Below are 20,419 nucleotides of genomic sequence, written 5' to 3' on the forward strand. Positions count from 1 at the left end.
TGAAATCTGTCGTTTTTGATAAAAAACAATTTTATGTGACATCGGAGCTCCAGTCCACCCACACTAGTGAGTTTAGTTGGTTAGTAAGATCATGACCCTGTACCGCTCAACCACTGAGTGCACCTCAACAGGCTAAAGAACACCCCTCCTATCCTTGGATTGCCTTTACAAGTATATTATTATACCAGTAAAGGGCCCCGGTCTGTTCAAATATCCTCCTTGGAATTGGATCAGTGATTTTTATTTAATGTTTTTGAAATGGAAGATGGAAGGATGCATTTTCAAACGATTCAAGTAAGGAAATAAATGTGTCAACACCCTGTTATTCGACTGCAGTACCGCTGTTTCAGCAGAGGGCAGTATAGCTGTGTTACCAGAGCACTGACTACTGTAGGCTGGAGCTCTGTGACGTTGACTTCCACACTAATGGTCCAACGTTTTCTTTCATATTACAATTCATTACTCTCATTCTTATGCGCTCCTAGTCTGCTTCACTCATTTTCCCAGTCTCGTGTGAGGAATGTGTGTTGTAAACCATAATATTTCATTTGTAGAGCACATTTCCCACGCTCAAGATGAGGGACAAGATGAGTCTCAGCTGCAGCTCTCCTCAACTCTAGAGGATGTCACATTCATATTTCAACAATCTGCTTGCCTGCCTCTGTCATACTGGTTTGCATGTCTGTCTGGGAGATGTGGCCTGGAATTTAATTCATTGTCCATTACTGAAAAAGCTAGGTGAAAAAAGGGACACGTTCCCCCACTAAAGCCAATTTGCAGACTTCCATTGCTTTTCATGTCCCACAGCCCTTTTCTCCAAAAGATAAGTGTGTAATACATGGCTGACGTACTCCTCTGCCCTAGTGCCTGTCTCACCAAACGGCTGATTAGCTTTGATTTGGTCTTGGGTGAGCAGAGGATGAGTCACTGTGAGAAACGGGGCTGTGTGAGTTAAGAGAGAATGGGAGAGGAGAATGCTCGGACTTACTTCAGTATTCTTAGTAATTCTCGCTCAGCCTTTTGCATAGAAATGAGTCTCTTCCTTTTGAAGCCCAGATGCCGCTCCTAACTACGGAGATGTCGAGATGGCTTGACAGTCTGTCTTGTGTGTTGTCCTTCTATAACCTTGGACTGAGTGTGTCTGTGTGTGTACACCTCTCTGAGGTCCCAAAAGAGTGTGGACCATGGAGGAGAGGGGCGAGTCTCCCCACTTTGACACCACGTTCGAGGAATCCTGGCCCAGCCTCACTCACATGGCCCTGCTGGGGCTGCAGAGAGCCAACTACATCAAATACCTCATCAGCCAGAATAAGGACCATCTCCCCGCCCACTCAGGCCTCCCCAGCTAACACTCCCTTGCAAAAGAGACTGGGTGTTTCTCAATATGCATACTACTTTGCTTCGAGCACGGGAGGGTTCGGAGCGTGAGTCCAAATCAAAGTATGCGAAATTGAGCACAGACAGCACTTCTCGGATGCGTACTCCGCCTGTACACATTTAGAAGCATTCGTCGATGCAAGCTTCAACCAAAAGTATGGACAGAAATATGACGCAACCACATACGAAATGATGCAACATTTAATGAAATCAGTGGCAGCCATTATTTGAGCTGAAGTGAGAGAATTTAAACTCTGACATCGGAATGAAATGTTGCCCGTTCACAACTCATATGTTGTCTGACTGACAGCGTTAATGAATACGTTCCGTGTTCATTTTGGCATGTTTACCTGCCTACAATACCCAATGTAATGTGCATAGTAAGTCAATAGGGCGAACTGGCTAACTACAACTGTTAGCTAGCTAGCCACGAAGAATTGACATCTACCTTGCACAACATTAGTTTTAGGTCATTTTTGCCTGTTAAATAGTGTGGTAGCAAGATCATTACGATTCACTGATAGGCACCAAGCAAACGTTTTACTTCATAACTATCTTGTTTCGTCTCTATTGTCATTGTCCTGGCTGGAAGAAGGTTCAGTGAATGGGGAGATGCAGCGAAAGGTAATAGAGTAGGGGGAGTGGGAGCAAATACAGTGGGGGGAGGTAATACAGTAGGGGGAGTGGGAGGTAATACAGTAGGGGGAGTGGGAGGTAATACAGTGGGGGGAGTGGGAGGTAATACAGTAGTGGGTGTGGGAGGTAATACAGTGGGGGGAGTGGGAGGTAATACAGTAGGGGGAGTGGGAGGTAATACAGTGGGGGGAGTGTGAGGTAATACAGTAGGGGGAGTGGGAGGTAATACAGTAGGGGGAGTGGGAGGTAATACAGTAGGGGGAGGTAATACAGTAGGGGGAGGTAATACAGTGGGGGGAGGTAATACAGTAGGGGGAGTGGGAGGTAATACAGTGGGGGGAGGTAATACAGTAGGGGGAGTGGGAGGTAATACAGTAGGGGGAGTGGGAGGTAATACAGTGGGGAGAGTGGGAGGTAATACAGTAGGGGGAGTGGGAGGTAATACAGTAGGGGGAGTGGGAGGTAATACAGTAGGGGGAGTGGGAGGTAATACAGTGGGGGGAGTGGGAGGTAATACAGTGGGGGGAGTGCGAGGTAATACAGTAGGGGGAGTGGGAGGTAATACAGTGGGGGGAGTGGGAGGTAATACAGTGGGGGGAGGGGGAGGTAATAACAGTGGGGGGAGTGGGAGTTAATACAGTGGGGGGAGAGGGAGGTAATACAGTGGTGGGAGTGGGAGGTAATACAGTGGGGGGAGTGGGAGGTAATACAGTAGGGGGAGTGGGAGGTAATACAGTAGGGGGAGTGGTAGATAATACAGTGGGGGGAGTGGGAGGTAATACAGTAGGGGGAGTGGGAGGTAATACAGTAGGGGGAGTGGGAGGTAATACAGTAGGGGGAGTGGGAGGTAATACAGTGGGGGGAGTGGGAGGTAATACAGTAGGGGTAGTGGGAGGTAATACAGTGGGGGGAGTGGGAGGTAATACAGTAGGGGGAGTGGGAGGTAATACAGTGGGGAGAGTGGGAGGTAATACAGTGGGGGGAGTGGGAGGTAATACAGTGGGGGGAGGTAATACAGTAGGGGGAGTGGGAGGTAATACAGTGGGGGGAGTGGGAGGTAATACAGTGGGGGGAGGTAATACAGTGGGGGGAGGTAATACAGTGGGGGGAGGTAATACAGTAGGGGGAGGTAATACAGTGGGGGGAGAGGGAGGTAATACAGTGGGGGGAGAGAGAGGTAATACAGTGGTGGGAGTGGGAGGTAATAACAGTAGGGGGAGTGGGAGGTAATACAGTAGGGGGAGGTAATACAGTGGGGGGAGGTAATACAGTAGGGGGAGGTAATACAGTGGGGGGAGTGGGAGGTAATACAGTAGGGGGAGTGTGAGGTAATACAGTGGGGGGAGTGTGAGGTAATACAGTGGTGGGAGTGGGAGGTAATACAGTGGGGGGAGTGAGAGGTAATACAGTGGGGGGAGTGGGAGGTAATACAGTGGGGGGAGTGGGAGGTAATACAGTGGGGGGAGTGGGAGGTAATACAGTAGGGGGAGTGTGAGTGCTTCTCAAATGTAATGTTTTATGCGTTCTCCACACTCTCGTCCTCATTAGAACGGACTCGAGATTGCCCTCTGAGAATGAGTGTGTGGCGCGTCTCTAGGCTTTTCCTGGTTGTCTAAAGGAAGAAAAAAAATTGCCAAAAAATGCATGATAACTAGTCTGCATCCTGGGGTGCAGAAGCACCTCCTCTTGTTGATACTGGAACACCATCACTGGAGGTAGGTTTGAATCCGGCTCGAAGGACCATGAAACAAACAGGTAGCTGGAGCGGTTGGCTTCTGAGCCCTCACCCCCTGACCGACTGCTGATATACTTGGTTCTGATTCGCTACAGGCTCTCCGGCTACAACAGTACGGATGCTTCTCAATCCATGACTTTTATCTTCATCACCACCACACACTATGGTATTCACACACAAACACAGAAATCTTCAGTTTACACAGAATGGACTTGTGGTTCTATAGGGGAGACATGTATTGCTGCTTTACTACAGTTAATATGTATACAACAGGATCTGTACATAGCCTAGTGGAATGACAATGCATACACACATCTCACCATAGAGAGAGAGGGAGAACTAATTACTTGGACAGGCAAGATTAATAGCCCTCTCTCTCCAGCCTATTGTACATTTATCTGATCTGTCTCTGGTGACAAAGAGTTGTAAATCAGACTTGCTTGAGCTTCAGGACCGTCTCTGAAACTACTATCAGATTCTAGAATCTTGCCATGGCATACATAGCACTAGCGCCAACTGAGAATGTTGACTTGGATACATTACAGGATATACATTAGCCATTTCTAAACTAACAGCAGAAATAATCACACAATAATGATATACACAATATGGACCAGCAGTAGACCTTCCAAAATATACAAAGGAATAAGATGCAGGATAACAGTAGTACTACAATACAGTTACAAAATGTAGGAAAGGACCTATAAGCAACTATTAAATAGTTAAGCATCGCTAAACACCATAGGCCTCAGGATCTCATCACGGCATCTCTGTGCATTCAAATTGCCATTGATAAAATGCAATTGTATTCGTTGTCCGTAGCTTATACCTGCCCATGCCATAATCCCATCGCCACCATGGGGTACTCTGGTCAAAATGTTGACATCAGCAAACCGCTGGCCCACACGACGCCATACACGCTGTCTGCCATTTGCCCGGTACTGTTGAAACCAAGATTAATCTGTGAAGAGCACACTTCTCCAGTGGCCATTGAAGGTGAGCATTTGCCTCCTGAAGTCTGTTAAGATGCCGAACTGCAGTCAGGTCAATACCCTGGTGAAGACAACGAGAATGCAGATGAGCTTCCCTGAGACAGTTTCTGACAGTTTGTGCCAAAATTCTTCGGTTGTGTGGGTGGCTGTCTGGGTGGCTGGTCTCGGAAGATCCCGCAGGTGAAGAAGCCAGATGTGGAGGTCCTGGGTTGGCATGGTTACACGTGGTCTGTGGTTGTTAGGCCGATTTGAAATTACTACCAAATTCTCTAAAACAACGTTGGCCTCCAACGTCAGTAGAGAAATTAACATTCAATTCCCTGGCAACAGCACTGGTGGACATTCCTGCAGTCAGCATGCCGATTGCACGGTCCCTCAAAACTTGAGACATCTGTGGCATTGTGTTGTGACAAAATTGCACATTTTAGAGTGGCCTTTTATTGTCCCCAGCACAAGCTGCACCTGTGTAATGAGCATGCTGTTTAATCAGCTCCTTGATATGTCACACCTGTCAGGTGGATGGATTATCTTGGCAAAGGAGGAATGCTCGCTAACAGGGAAGTAAACACATTTGTGCACAATTTGGGACAAATAAGCTTTCCGTGCGTATGGAACATTTCTGGGATCTTTTATTTCAGCTCATGAAACGGGATCAACACTTTACATGTTGCGTTGATATTTTTGTTCAGTGTAGAATTCATGGAATTGGAACAGCTACAGCTAGAGAGAAAACATATTAATTCCCACGTTGTATGGATCCGTTCGGAATGTTCCAAATTGGAACATTAATGATCTATTGTATGAATAATCTATTTTATTCCTGGAGATGTTACTGAGCAGTGGAAACCATTCAATACATGAGCAGAACAATATCATTATTCCAATCCATATGGTAATGAGTTGAGAAGAAAATGCTAAACTAAAGTACTCCGCTCCTTCTACAGCCTCATTTACATTCATATGAATTGTCTTTCAGTAACATACTCATGAAATAATCTCTCTCTCTCTCAGGGATCTGCTGTCTGAGTCGCATGGGAACATGTTTGTGGAGGAGTGTGGGAAGTGTGACAGGTACGTCAGTTCAAACCACTTTGTGTGAATGATATCACACATGAAGCACTCAACCAAAAGCACAGAAATGTGAATGAAAGTGTACCGAAACACACTTCAGCCTATCTTCATCAAATCAAAACAAGTTTTATTTAAACAGCACATTTCAGACATGGAATGCAACACAATGTGCTTCACAGGGGAAAAAAAACAAATAATAACAATGAAAATAAAAGATGCAAATATTTGCTACACAACATAAGAGGATAAAAACAAAGTACCCGAAAGAAAAGCAAAGCTAAAAAGGTGTGTTTTTAAGAGCTCTTTTAAATATGTCCACAGTTTCTTGAACAAAAATGAATATTTTGTGTGCTCTCAAATGGTAAATTCATTCATAACCCTCTGTCTTTGTCACACACACACACACTCATGTCATATAAAAGCCAGATTGATTAACCCTGTACTTTACATTTATGCTAATTCTACCTTAAATCTGCCAACACGGTTTGCCTAATTCATCTGTCAATCACACAAAAAGAAAGAAGAACTTCTGTCTGTCCATATGTTAACAACCAGAAGGCAACTCGGGCAAGGACGGCTGACTTGAAAGTGGGGCCGCCATTTCAGCAGCATACTAATAAAGTAGTAGGGATGACTTATCTAACCTTCAGAAACCATCTGTTAATAGGGATGACTTATCTAGCCTTCAGAAACCATCTGTTAATAGGGATGACTTATCTAGCCTTCAGAAACCATCTGTTAATAGGGATGACTTATCTAACCTTCAGAAACCATCTGTTAATAGGGATGACTTATCTAGCCTTCAGAAACCATCTGTTAATAGGGATGACTTATCTAACCTTCAGAAACCATCTGTTAATAGGGATGACTTATCTAACCTTCAGAAACCATCTGTTAATAGGGATGACTTATCTAGCCTTCAGAAACCATCTGTTAATAGGGATGACTTATCTAACCTTCAGAAACCATCTGTTAATAGGGATGACTTATCTAGCCTTCAGAAACCATCTGTTAATAGGGATGACTTATCTAGCCTTCAGAAACCATCTGTTAATAGGGATGACTTATCTAACCTTCAGAAACCATCTGTTAATAGGGATGACTTATCTAGCCTTCAGAAACCATCTGTTAATAGGGATGACTTATCTAACCTTCAGAAACCATCTGTTAATAGGGATGACTTATCTAACCTTCAGAAACCATCTGTTAATAGGGATGACTTATCTAACCTTCAGAAACCATCTGTTAATAGGGATGACTTATCTAACCTTCAGAAACCATCTGTTAATAGGGATGACTTATCTAACCTTCAGAAACCATCTGTTAATAGGGATGACTTATCTAACCTTCAGAAACCATCTGTTAATAGGGATGACTTATCTAGCCTTCAGAAACCATCTGTTAATAGGGATGACTTATCTAGCCTTCAGAAACCATCTGTTAATAGGGATGACTTATCTAACCTTCAGAAACCATCTGTTAATAGGGATGACTTATCTAGCCTTCAGAAACCATCTGTTAATAGGGATGACTTATCTAGCCTTCAGAAACCATCTGTTAATAGGGATGACTTATCTAGCCTTCAGAAACCATCTGTTAATAGGGATGACTTATCTAGCCTTCAGAAACCATCTGTTAATAGGGATGACTTATCTAACCTTCAGAAACCATCTGTTAATAGGGATGACTTATCTAACCTTCAGAAACCATCTGTTAATAGGGATGACTTATCTAACCTTCAGAAACCATCTGTTAATAGGGATGACTTATCTAGCCTTCAGAAACCATCTGTTAATAAGGATGACTTATCTAGCCTTCAGAAACCATCTGTTAATAGGGATGACTTATCTAGCGGGCATAACAACATCAGCGGAGCACCATCAAACATTTACGGCAACCATCTCACACGCTCTTTAAACTCTCTGAAATGTTTGTTCAGAGATCTGCTTTGATAAGTCACCTGTTAGGTGGCTCTACCCATCAGAGTTCTAATATTGAATTCTGTGGCACTGCCTCACTGAATGTCCTTGATCAGTAACTCGAGGTGAAAAGCATCACAGGTTCTGATGGGTTCAGGCCGTATCTGCGGGGAAAAAAGTGATTGGTTTGATGGGGCTGAAACCAACTGTAAAATACTGTGAGGAGGTCTGCTCAAGAGGACTCAGGACCTGCAGGTACCACACACACACACACACACACACACACACACACACACACACAGACAGAAATACTATCATGCATATGGGCTGGTTGGTTGCAGGTAATGATTATGGGTAATAGCGTTTTGTGTTTCTCTGTCTGTGAAGGCGGGCCGACCTGGCGCTGTCTCTGTCTACCTCTCTGCAGATTATTATATATTTTTTTTTCAATTGAACCTTTATTTAACCAGGCAAGTCAGTTAAGAACAAATTCTTATTTACAATGATGGCCTACCCTGGCCAAACCCCAACCCGGGAAATACTGGGCCTATTGTGTGCCGCCCTATGGTACTCCCAATCACGGCCGGTTGTGATACAGATCAAGCCCAGAGGAGACCTACCCCGCCTCACCAAACGCAAGGGGGACAAGATGGTCATCCTCAACCTGCAGCCCACCAAACAAGTGAGTCACAGACACATGCGCTTGCTCACACACACACACACACACTCATTCACAAAACCTCCAACTTACAAAACACGAGTCACACACTCATATACTGAATACTTAATCATACGTGATTAACACAAACACACAAAACATGAGCTGTAAACATGAACACAATAGCTTCCAATTTCCGCAAATGATGTTGAAAGAGAATGAGATGTAAATTGTTTCCACAGTTCGACCCAATTAACCCCCGGGTGTTTCAAATCAAATCAAATTTGATTTGTCACATGAGCCGAATACAACCGGTGTAGACCTCACAGTGAAACGCTTACTTACAAGCCCCTAACCAACAATGCTTTAAGAAGTTAAGTAAAAAATAGAAAATAAAAGTACCAAATAATTAAACAGCAGTAGTATAATAACAAGCGAGGCTATATACAGGGGGTACCAGTACAGAGTCAATGTGGAGGCTATATACAGGGGGTACCGGTACAGAGTCAATGTGGAGGCTATATACAGGGGGTACCAGTACAGAGTCAATGTGGAGGCTATATACAGGGGGTACCGGTACAGAGTCAATGTGGAGACTATATACAGGGGGTACCAGTACAGAGTCAATGTGGAGACTATATACAGGGGGTACCGGGACAGAGTCAATGTGGAGGCTATATACAGGGGGGTACCGGTACAGAGTCAATGTGGAGGCTATATACAGGGGGTACCGGTACAGAGTCAATGTGGAGGCTATATACAGGTGGTACCGGTACAGAGTCAATGTGGAGACTATATACAGGGGGTACCGGTACAGAGTCAATGTGGAGGCTATATACAGGGGGTACCGGTACAGAGTCAATGTGGAGGCTATATACAGGGGGTACCGGTACAGAGTCAATGTGGAGGCTATATACAGGGGTACCGGTACAGAGTCAATGTGGAGACTATATACAGGGGGTACCGGTACAGAGTCAATGTGGAGGCTATATACAGGGGGTACCGGTACAGAGTCAATGTGGAGGCTATATACAGGGGGTACCGGTACAGATCAATGTGGAGGCTATATACAGGGGGTACCGGTACAGAGTCAATGTGGAGGCTATATACAGGGGGTACCGGGACAGAGTCAATGTGGAGGCTATATACAGGGGGTACCGGTACAGAGTCAATGTGGAGGCTATATACAGGGGTACCGGGACAGAGTCAATGTGGAGGCTATATACAGGGGGTACCGGTACAGAGTCAATGTGGAGGCTATATACAGGGGGTACCGGGTACAGAGTTGATGTGGGGGCCATATACAGGGGGTACCGGTAAGGAGTCAATATGGAGGCTATATACAGGGGTACCGGTACAGAGTCAATGTGGAGGCTATATACAGGGGGTACCGGTACAGAGTTGATGTGGAGGCTATATACAGGGGGTACCGGTACAGAGTCAATGTGCGGGGGCACAGGTTAGTCGAGGTAATTGAGGTAATATGTACATGTAGGTAGATTTAAAGTGACTATCCATAGATAATAACCAGAGAGTAGCAGCAGCGTAAAAGAGGGGGTGGGGGGTAGCCCTTTGATTAGCTGTTCAGGAGTCTTATGACTTGGGGGTAGAAGCTGTTAAGAAGCCTTTTAGATCTAGACTTGGCGCTCTGTACCACTTGCCGTGCGGTAGCAGAGAGAACAGTCTATGACTAGGGTGGCAGGAGTCTTTGACAATTTTTAGGGCCTTCCTCTGACACCGCCTGGTATAGAGGTCCTGGATGGCAGGAAGCTTGACCCCACTGATGTACTGGGACGTACCCACTACTCTCTGTATTGCGTTGTGGTCGGAGGCCGAGCAGTTCCCATACCAGGCAGTGATGCAACCGGTCAGGATGCTCTCGATGGTGCAGCTGTAGAACCTTTTGAGGATCTGAGGACCCATGCCAAATCTTTTCAGTCTCCTGAGGGGGAATAGGCTTTGTTGTGCCCTCTTCAAGACTGTCTTGGTGAGTTTGGACCATGATAGTTTAGATCCTATTATCTTCAGAACTCTCCTATTGTCACATAGAACTGTGTAATTCTAGGGTCTGGTGTTCTAGAGAAGGGCTGTAGGAATTAGAAACCAGCTGCATGAATAATTCAGCCACAGTGGTCAGTGACTCACTGAGAGATAGATAGACCTGCACATGATTAATGACTTTACACATTCTCACAGCTAATCCCATGGCAGGACCTTTAGAAAGTTTGAAGGCGATTCATCCATAAGGAGTAAAAAGGCCTAAGTAAGTAGTACGTTTAGAATGTTTACATACTCTTTAGAATGTTTACATACTCTTTAGAATGTTTACATACTCTTTAGAATGTTTAAATACTGTTTAAAATGTTTACATACTGAACGTCTGCAGAGGCAGTATCGTCTTGATGTCTAATCCTGCCCATGTCTGGCTGGTTTCACCTTTGAAGGTGGACAAGTAACATTTTCGCAGGTGAATGATCTTATTTTAAAGCCAGTAGTTTTTCTGGGTTTACATGGTAAGTATAAACTCCTGGCCTTTCTATAATTTGTGATGCCAGTCCAATCAATCTGGGGAGGCTTCAGCCATTTTGTTCACATCTAGCCTGTTCTTTCAGTTCTGCTAACTCTGAAGTGGTAGGAACTAGCTTGTTGTTTCTGTTCGAGGTCTCATTCTCATGTTTGTTTCTGTCTGGCAGGACAAGAACGCACACCTGCGTATTAAGGGTTATGTGGACGAGGTCATGAATCAGCTGATGGAGCTGCTGGGAATGGACATTCCCAAAGGAATCTCACCTTCTGCGAGAGCTTCACCCCTGACCAGAAACCACTTCCTGCCATCGCTGCACAGAAGGAAGTGAAGAAGGGGGTGAAGAAAGAGGGTAAAAGGGAGGGGAGGAAAAGACTGGCAAAGAAGGAGGAGGATGAGAATGACCTCCAGGCCTGTAATAAGCCCTGGTCCAGTCCAAACACAGAACCAGGATCCACCCAGAGGGGGAGGAGACTGGAATGAGAGGGCCAGCTACCCAGCCCTCTACCTCTAACAGTGCAGACAGCCCCCCATAGCAAAGATACAACCATTAGTGTCTTAGTAGTGTTCCCCAACCCCTCAGTTGATATACATACTGATCCAGAACGGTGGTTGCTGTAGCCGGCTGCCTGGGACCAATGCAAAGACCTCTGTTTAGGTGAGAATGTTTACCTCTAACAGAACATACAGTAGGGATGGACGATTAAGTACCAGTAAGAGACTAGAACCAGCAGGATCGTGACTCTCTAGTGGACATTTCTCAGAAATACAGATCTAGGAAAGGGAAAGAAGCACCTTGAATTTAATAGGAATCTGACCATGAAAGACAAGTTCACTAGCCAGAGCAAGGCCACCCAACAAAGACAAGTTCACTAGCCAGAGCAAGGCCACCCAACAAAGACAAGTTCACTAGCCAGAGCAAGGCCACCCAACAAAGACAAGTTCACTAGCCAGAGCAAGGCCACCCAACAAAGACAAGTTCACTAGCCAGAGCAAGGCCACCCAACAAAGACAAGTTCACTAGCCAGAGCAAGGCCACCCAACAAAGACAAGTTCACTAGCCAGAGCAAGGCCACCCAACACCACACATCAACAATACTGAAAATGTTTACATGCATGACTGTAAGCCTCTATAGACAAAGGTGTCCACTAAATGAGAAATATAATATTATTCAGAGTAATGACACTTCATTGGGGTGACGGTCATAACACTGGGATTTCTAATGCAGCCATTCTAGAATTTTTCTTTCCCTCGCAAATGTGTAACTCCTATCTTTGCCAGTAAGTAACTCAAAATGTACTGTCATCGTTGCATACTCTCTGCTCCCTGTCCTAGTTTACTTTCTCTTGAACTTGTTATTTCTTTTTAGGAATGATGTTTGTTGTAACCTGTACATTTTTTTTAATCAACACTGAATCTAACAGGTTGTTGCAAGTTTCTTTATCTCTGCCAGTTTTTTGGGGGCATAAGTGGTAGTGTCTATGCTTGGTCCATTATGTTCAAGTGTTCTGCAAGCCCAGTACCCTTGTAGTAAATGCATGTTCAGATTTACATTTTAGTCATTTAGCAGACACTCTTACCCAGAGCCACTAGGGTTAAGTGCCTTGCTCAAGGGCACATCGACTGGTTTTTCACCTAATCATCTCGGGGATTTGAACCAACGACCTTTCGGTTACTGGCCCAATGCTCTTAACCACTAGGCTACCTGCCACCCCAGATTTAGGGGTAGTGTCTAGAACAGGCCTGGGCAAAGGCCGGCCCGACCTGATTCAACATGGCCCGGTATTTGTTATTCATATTAAAGGCATGTGTGGCTCAGTTGGTAGAGCGTGGTGTTTGCAACGCCAGGGTTGTGGGTTCGATTCCCATGGGGGACCAGTACGGGGGAAAAAATGTATGAAATGTATTCACTACTGTAAGTCACTCTGGATAAGAGCGTCTGCTAAATGACTAAAATGTAAAATTAAAAGCCCAATGAAAACTCGCCTTTGTTTAATGATTTAACTCCCACCGCTTGTGGGCCATTTATTTTTTAGGCACGTATAAATAAATCACAGTTACAAATTGTAGCTAGAAAATGCGCAAATATTTGTTTTTCAAAGTTTTCAAAAAAAAGGAAAGTAGACAATGAATGCAGGGTGTTGCATCAAGAGTGGACAAGAAATATTTCTTTATTGAGGTATCAGGGAAAGCTGTGTGCTTAGTGTGCAAAGAGAGCATCGCTGTCTTGAAAGACTACAACTTGTCCCGACACTTCCAGATGAAGCATGCAGAGAAATATAGGAATATGTCTTCTGAGCAGAGGGCAGGTGCATCAAAAGAGTTCCTTTCTCCGTTGCAAAAGCAGCAATGACTTTTCACAAAACTGCATTCAGCAAACAACGGAATTGCGAGAGCTAGCTATGTACTGTCCCACAAAATTGCTCAACATAGCAAGCCATTCGCTGAGGGCGAATTCATTGAGGAATGTTTCATTGACTCTGCAGCAATACTTTGCCCCGACAAGAAAGAGCTGTTTGAAAATGTTTCCCTGTCAAGGTGAACAGTGACATGGCGTGTTGAGGACATGGAACAACAGTTGAAAGACAAGGTAAAGTATTTCACCTATTTCTCCTTGGCCCTGAATGAGAGCAGTGACACGGTGCAGTTGTTGATATTCTTACGAGGCAGAGCCCCAGAACCCCAGACTTTGAAATTACAGAGGAGCTTCAGTGCAGTCAATGAACAACACAACCACGGGGAAATATTTATTGGAGGAGGTTAATAAGTGTGTGGCAAAGCTGAGTTTTGAAAAGTTATCCAGTGTGACCACTGATGGGTGCCCAAACTTGACAGGAAAAAACTTTTGCCTTTTGAAAAGGATAGAAGATCAAGTAGCTGAGCTGAACCCAGATCAGAAAATAATTTTCCTGCATTGCATTATTCATCAGGAGGTGCTCTGTAAATGTGTTCTGAAAATGAGCCATGTTGTGGATACAGTCACTAAAGTGATAAACTTCATAAGAGCTCATCGTTTTGAGGATTTCAAAGTGTTGGAAAATGACATGCTGTTCGTTCCCTGTCCTTTCACCTTCAATGTGGATAATGCTCCCACTGACCTGCAACCTGAGTTCACCTTCAATGTGGATAACGTTCCCACTGACCTGCAACCTGAGTTCACCTTCAATGTGGATAACGCTCCCACTGACCTGCAACCTGAGTTCACCTTCAATGTGGATCACGCTCCCACTGACCTGCAGCCTGAGTTCACCTTCAATGTGGATCACGCTCCCACTGACCTGCAACCTGAGTTCACCTTCAATGTGGATAACGCCCCCACTGACCTGCAACCTGAGTTCACCTTCAATGTGGATAACGCTCCCACTGACCTGCAACCTGAGTTCACCTTCAATGTGGATAACGCCCCCACTGACCTGCAACCTGAGTTCACCTTCAATGTGGATAACGCCCCCACTGACCTGCAACCTGAGTTCACCTTCAATGTGGATAACGCCCCCACTGACCTGCAACCTGAGTTCACCTTCAATGTGGATAACGCTCCCACTGACCTGCAACCTGAGTTCACCTTCAATGTGGATAACGTTCCCACTGACCTGCAACCTGAGTTCACCTTCAATGTGGATAACGCTCCCACTGACCTGCAACCTGAGTTCACCTTCAATGTGGATAACGTTCCCACTGACCTGCAACCTGAGTTCACCTTCAATGTGGATAACGCCCCCACTGACCTGCAACCTGAGTTCACCTTCAATGTGGATAACGTTCCCACTGACCTGCAACTTATCCATCTTCAGTCTGATGCTGTGATTGGAGAACTATTCAAAACAAAGTCACTGACGAGGTTCTATGCATCTCTCGATGAACAAAACTTTACAAAGATTAGGAGTCAGGCTCAGAAGATGTTTGTACTGTTTGCGTCAACCTATGTATGTGAACAGACATTTTCAGTGATGAAATATAACAAGTCAAGGCACAGATCATCTCTTACTGACTCTCAGAAATCTTGTGCATAGTGACGTCAGAAACAATACCTGACTTCACTGCTCTAGTCAATGCCCATCAGAGACTTCACTCCTCACACTGATTTGAGTAGTTTAAATGTAATGTTGAGCTCTCCCTCTCTCTTGTGTTTTGTGCATACCCGTTAACAAGAGTTCTGTCCGTGGTGCTGAATGCACAGTGTACTTTTCCCTGTGTAGTTCATTACATGTTTAATAATGAAAATACCTACCAAAAGGAGAACATGGAAGTGGTTTATTTCTGTGCATGTTAAAAAAGTAAAATAAGTAGCATATCTGGACGTGATTTACAGTAGATATATCTGTCAACACAGTCATACACATGATGTATAATCCTGTAATATGATTCTGGCCCGTGATGGCAAAAATATATTCTAATGTGGCCCTCCATGGAAAATAATTGCCCAGGCCTGGTCCAGGGGTAGGGTTTGGAGACTAGATACACCATATTGGGTAGGGAGTAGGGGCTCCCCCAGAGAGCTCCAAAGCTTAAGAATGCTATGATTTCACTGTGTTCACCCACACACACACACAACAACAATTTTCACTGTACTTGTGCACATGATAATAAGTTGAAACTTGAAGGGGTGAAAGACTTATTATAAGCAGGTACATTGATGGGAACCATGTGCTCTGGCTCCTCAGCTCATTTAGTGGGTGGAGGAGAGATGAGATGCCTCTCCACACTTGGGTCCTTTCCAGAGCTCCTCTTGCAGTCCATGCTGTTGTTTAGATGACTAATGGTCTATAACGGTTTCCCAGACTGCTTCCCAGAGATACTCTAACCAGTTTAAAGAGACATCTGCTTTGGCACAGTTTCTGTGTAACTGTATGAGAGAAAGGGTGAGCAGCTGAAGGCACCCTGATCCAACTATCCTGCTGTGCAGAGACGAGTGCTAGACTCGCTGCACCACTAAAGCCTGGGCCTCATAGTGTGTTGATTATTCTGTTGTGTTTAGTATTCATGCAGGTGAATTCATGCACAGAGAATGGTAGAGATGGAGGACAGGGGAGTGGGAGAGAGGTAGAGAGACTTACATGTTAAATAGATTTCCTCTACATGTGTACTAAATTACAATGACGTATTTTTTTCTGGATCATTTCGTAAGGAGGGAACAAAGGACCTATAATTGAGCTACAGTTGTAGGATCTTAATTTGAGCCAGTTTTTCACAGCAGGAAAATAATCCTGCAGCAACAGGAAATGTGAATTATGTGGATTATAATTAATGGACATTTTTTGTAGGGGTTGATACATTTTCAGTTAGGGCAAATCAAGTCTGACATTTTAAAGTGGAAATTACAAACTTTAGAAGCCTTCTTAATCCTCGAATACACTACAAGTTTGCATTTCCTGCAAAAGAGTGATCAAATTAAGATCCTACACCTGTATCATTGTGGTGCATTGCTCCTGCCATATTCTAAGTACTCAACTTGGAAGTGATTGACATCTCACAATAGGTAATTGTAATCTGAATCAGAACAGTTTTTTATTAGACTACTTTGGAAGTTTCTGTCTTTGAGTGATGATAATCAATGATAGTTAGCAGAACTGGTAGCTTGTGAAAGCATGTCGACCCCACTTACCGTTCACTAGGGTACATTGTAAAGATCACCAGTAAACCATTTTTGTCATAACATTCTCAGGTCTCTTCATTCCTATGTGGAACATAAGGCTTCTATGAGAGCTGAGGTGATTAGAGTATGTGCTGTACTCAAGTTAAAGTACCGTTAGTCAAAGGACATTCTACTACAATAACGGCTGTCATGTCTTTTGGTCGTAAGATTTCCGGATACTGTTTTTCATTAAAACTCAAATGGATATACAATTGGAACTGCATGGCCCATAGTTTCTGTGTGGGAGGAGAAGATGTATGTTGATGATTTGTTCTTACATGACAATTCATTAATGAGACACAAACATTCATTTCAATGAATGTTGTTTTTGTCCATGCATTGAAATGATAACATCTCGTCCAAAACAATGTTTAATAACAATGGAATATCAATCACTACTATGATTGAGTGATTGTTTTCTGTGCATCTCCACGCCCCTGTTTGGCTAAAAAGCTAAGGGATGGGGATGGAGAAATGTAACCACACTCAAACTAATAGACCCAGCTATGGATGCAAGGACAGGCCATCCATAATATCAAATGTATAGTTATAACCATGTTTTGATTCTATAGTGTTTGTTTACATTTATGTTGTTTACAAACATTGGAGTAAAACAAGCTTATATTTGGGGTTCTACTGGGGAAGGACAGTTGAACTAAGATCATGAGGCATTTCTAAATGAAATTCTTCAAGAATCAATGTGTCCACAGTACCAGTCAAATGTTTGGACCCAATGCAAAGAGTGTGCCAAGCTGTCATCGAGGCAAAGGGTGGCTACTTTGAAGAATCTCAAATCTAAAATATATTTTGATTTGTTTAACACTTTTTTGGTTACTACATGATTCCATATGTGTTATTTCATAGTGTTGATGTCTTCACTGTTATTCTACAATGTAGAAAATAGTAAAAATAAAGAAAAACCCTTGACTTAGTAGGTGGCAACTTTTGACTGGTACTGTATATCATTAATTTATTAGTCAAGTATAATTGATGTAGCATCCATAGTTGCTATCTTAAATCGATAATAATCACCTGTTTATAATTCACGTGCACAGATCTGTAAGATTACCTCTCTGAGCATGGCATTGTTTTTTATTTTTATACAGTGTCATCAACGTAATTGTTTTTCCTCGAAAGGAAATGCATTATCTGTCTACTATGGATGTGTGTCTAATGGGGGTTTCACAACAAAGACAACGGATAGAAAATGCTAAATAAGCCTTAGCCACCACAGGTACATATCCTGTCCCCTTTAACATGTCTGCTGGTGCTCATTAAAATGTCCTCCACATACGAGCCCATTAATGAAAGTACGCCCAGACTCAAATCTGCCAGACTGACAATGACAGACGGAAGCCCACTGTGAGTGGAGGTACAATCAGTTGACTGTATAAGGCTGCTGCTGTGATCTAGAAAAGAAGAGAGGTTTACACAATTGAGTTGGCTTGTTATATGGCAAAAATATTGTTAGACCAGATTCAGGGTTAAAGCATGGGGTCTTAGCTCTGATTCCTGAGGGGTGCAGTGTCTGCTTTATCCTTGACTTACCATTCGTTGATCAATTTAGTGGCAGGTACGAATCAAAACCAACAGAATTTGTGGCCCTCAAGAACTGGAGTTGATAAGCCTTCAATATTTACAACAAGCAAAGACCATGCACCATATTTTCTCCCTCTCTGGAACTAAGGATAGAGGTTCTGAAAGCCTCTTTATTAGGATCACCATGTAGCTTATAGATGCTACTGCACTTTTATTCACCATATAAGGACACATGCACTTCTGCCTATTCTGTTCCAGGAAATATGGCTTTGTGTCATTGTGACACAGTAGTGATTATACAGGGAATATGCCATTGTCTAGGGCAGTGTGGATATGGGACATATTTCCACACAGCGGTTGTTGTTTTCAGGTGAGAACTGTGCAGAGACATAGAGTGGCTGTCTGTTAGATATCCAAGGTTGCTTTTAGGGAGACATTTTGGGGATTTCAGACACAAATCAATTTACGGTCTGACTGAGATGTGGTGAAAGCACTGACATGTAATCATCACACAAACACTACCCGTCAAATAATTTTTTAATGATCTGCTTTTGAATTGAGCTTTCTCATGCGTGAAAAACCAGTGAAGGTGTAAGTCTCCCACTACCGCTCTGTTTCCATTGTGTTATTATGTATGATTCATAGTTGATGAACAGTCACAGGTGGCAGCACTACACAATGAGGCCCCTCCCTGCTAGCGGCACGGTAACCTCGAGATGAGATGTGTTGTGGAATTAGAGTTTAGAGTAGTGTTTACTTTACCGCACATCATCACAATACAAGAGTCCTCTGTGCATGCGTCTTCAGAGGACATAATAGATATATCATATGGTTTCCGTTTACCTTTGTCTTGGAAGTGTTGCCCCAAACCTGATTCAACTTATCTTGTTGACTCAGCTTATTCATAAATACCAAGTTATATCAGGTGTGTTAGTGCTGGGCTGGAACAGAAGTCTGCACTCTGTAGTTCTTTAGGACAGTGATAACCAGTGGAGCGCCCTCTGCAGACATTAGGGAGAAGGAGCTGTCCATGGTCCTGACAAGTTAAGATCCTGTGTTGGTGGTGGTGCTGAATGGACAGCGCCGCTCTCCATTACTTGTATATAACATTCACATTACATAAATATTTATATTGCATAACATTTACATCACATGAATAATTTACTTGTACATTTACATATACTGTACATAATACATTTAGCATTTTCATTGCATTCAAACAGCTTTTGAATAGCCTTTGAATGCCAACCATTTTACATCAGCAACAGCCTCTTTAATGGCTTTTTGTTAGGTTACTATATATGTACATGCAGCCCATGGATGATATTCAGGTAATGTCCTATTATTTCCTCTAAAACATGTTTTCCTTAGGGTCCTGAAACCCTAATTTTACATTGTTAAATACGCTGAAGAACACACACACACACACACACACAGTTTAGTGATAGAGCGTGCTTCACAATCCTGTTATGGGCTGAACATATTTTATATTTTATATAAGCATATTTTACATTGTTAAATACAATGAATAATCAAAAGAAGAATAGAAGAACCGAGCATGAACACGGTAGTGAACACACACACACACACACACACACACACACACACACACACACACACACACACACACACACACACTAGTGGTGAGTCATACAGCTTCACCACCTTGTTATAGGCCTAGGTGCTCAACCTGAGACAACAGTCTTGTTGTGTCTGAATGCTCAGCAGGTAGAAAAGTGGTAAGTAAGAAATTAGGGCCACACAGGTAGTAATGATACACACAGGTAGTAATGATACACACAGGCAGTAATGATACACACAGGTAGTAATGATACACACAGGTAGTAATGATACACACAGGCAGTAATGATACACACAGGCAGTAATGATACACACAGGTAGTAATGATACACACAGGTAGTAATGATACACACAGGCAGTAATGATACACACAGGTAGTAATGATACACACAGGCAGTAATGATACACACAGGTAGTAATGATACACACAGGCAGTAATGATACACACAGGTAGTAATGATACACACAGGTAGTAATGATACACACAGGTAGTAATGATACACACAGGCAGTAATGATACACACAGGCAGTAATGATACACACAGGTAGTAATGATACACACAGGTAGTAATGATACACACAGGCAGTAATGATACACACAGGCAGTAATGATACACACAGGTAGTAATGATACACACAGGCAGTAATGATACACACAGGTAGTAATGATACACACAGGTAGTAATGATACACACAGGTAGTAATGATACACACAGGCAGTAATGATACACACAGGTAGTAATGATACACA

The 20,419-nt window shown here is 43.4% G+C and overlaps 1 protein-coding gene across 1 annotated transcript; it reads left to right on the forward strand.

The window, feature by feature from the left end:
* Positions 1 to 919: 919 nt before the first annotated feature.
* On the forward strand, positions 920 to 11,542 carry LOC115156452 (NAD-dependent protein deacetylase sirtuin-6-like). Its single transcript, XM_029703875.1, is given in 6 exon segments — positions 920 to 929; positions 1,165 to 1,342; positions 5,749 to 5,815; positions 7,888 to 8,152; positions 8,324 to 8,412; positions 11,082 to 11,542. Coding segments are annotated over 6 exon segments (771 nt in total). The 3' UTR covers positions 11,244 to 11,542.
* Positions 11,543 to 20,419: the final 8,877 nt, after the last annotated feature.

The sequence above is a fragment of the Salmo trutta genome, chromosome 21, assembly GCF_901001165.1.
Source record: "Salmo trutta chromosome 21, fSalTru1.1, whole genome shotgun sequence".
In the NCBI taxonomy this organism is placed as follows: domain Eukaryota; kingdom Metazoa; phylum Chordata; class Actinopteri; order Salmoniformes; family Salmonidae; genus Salmo; species Salmo trutta.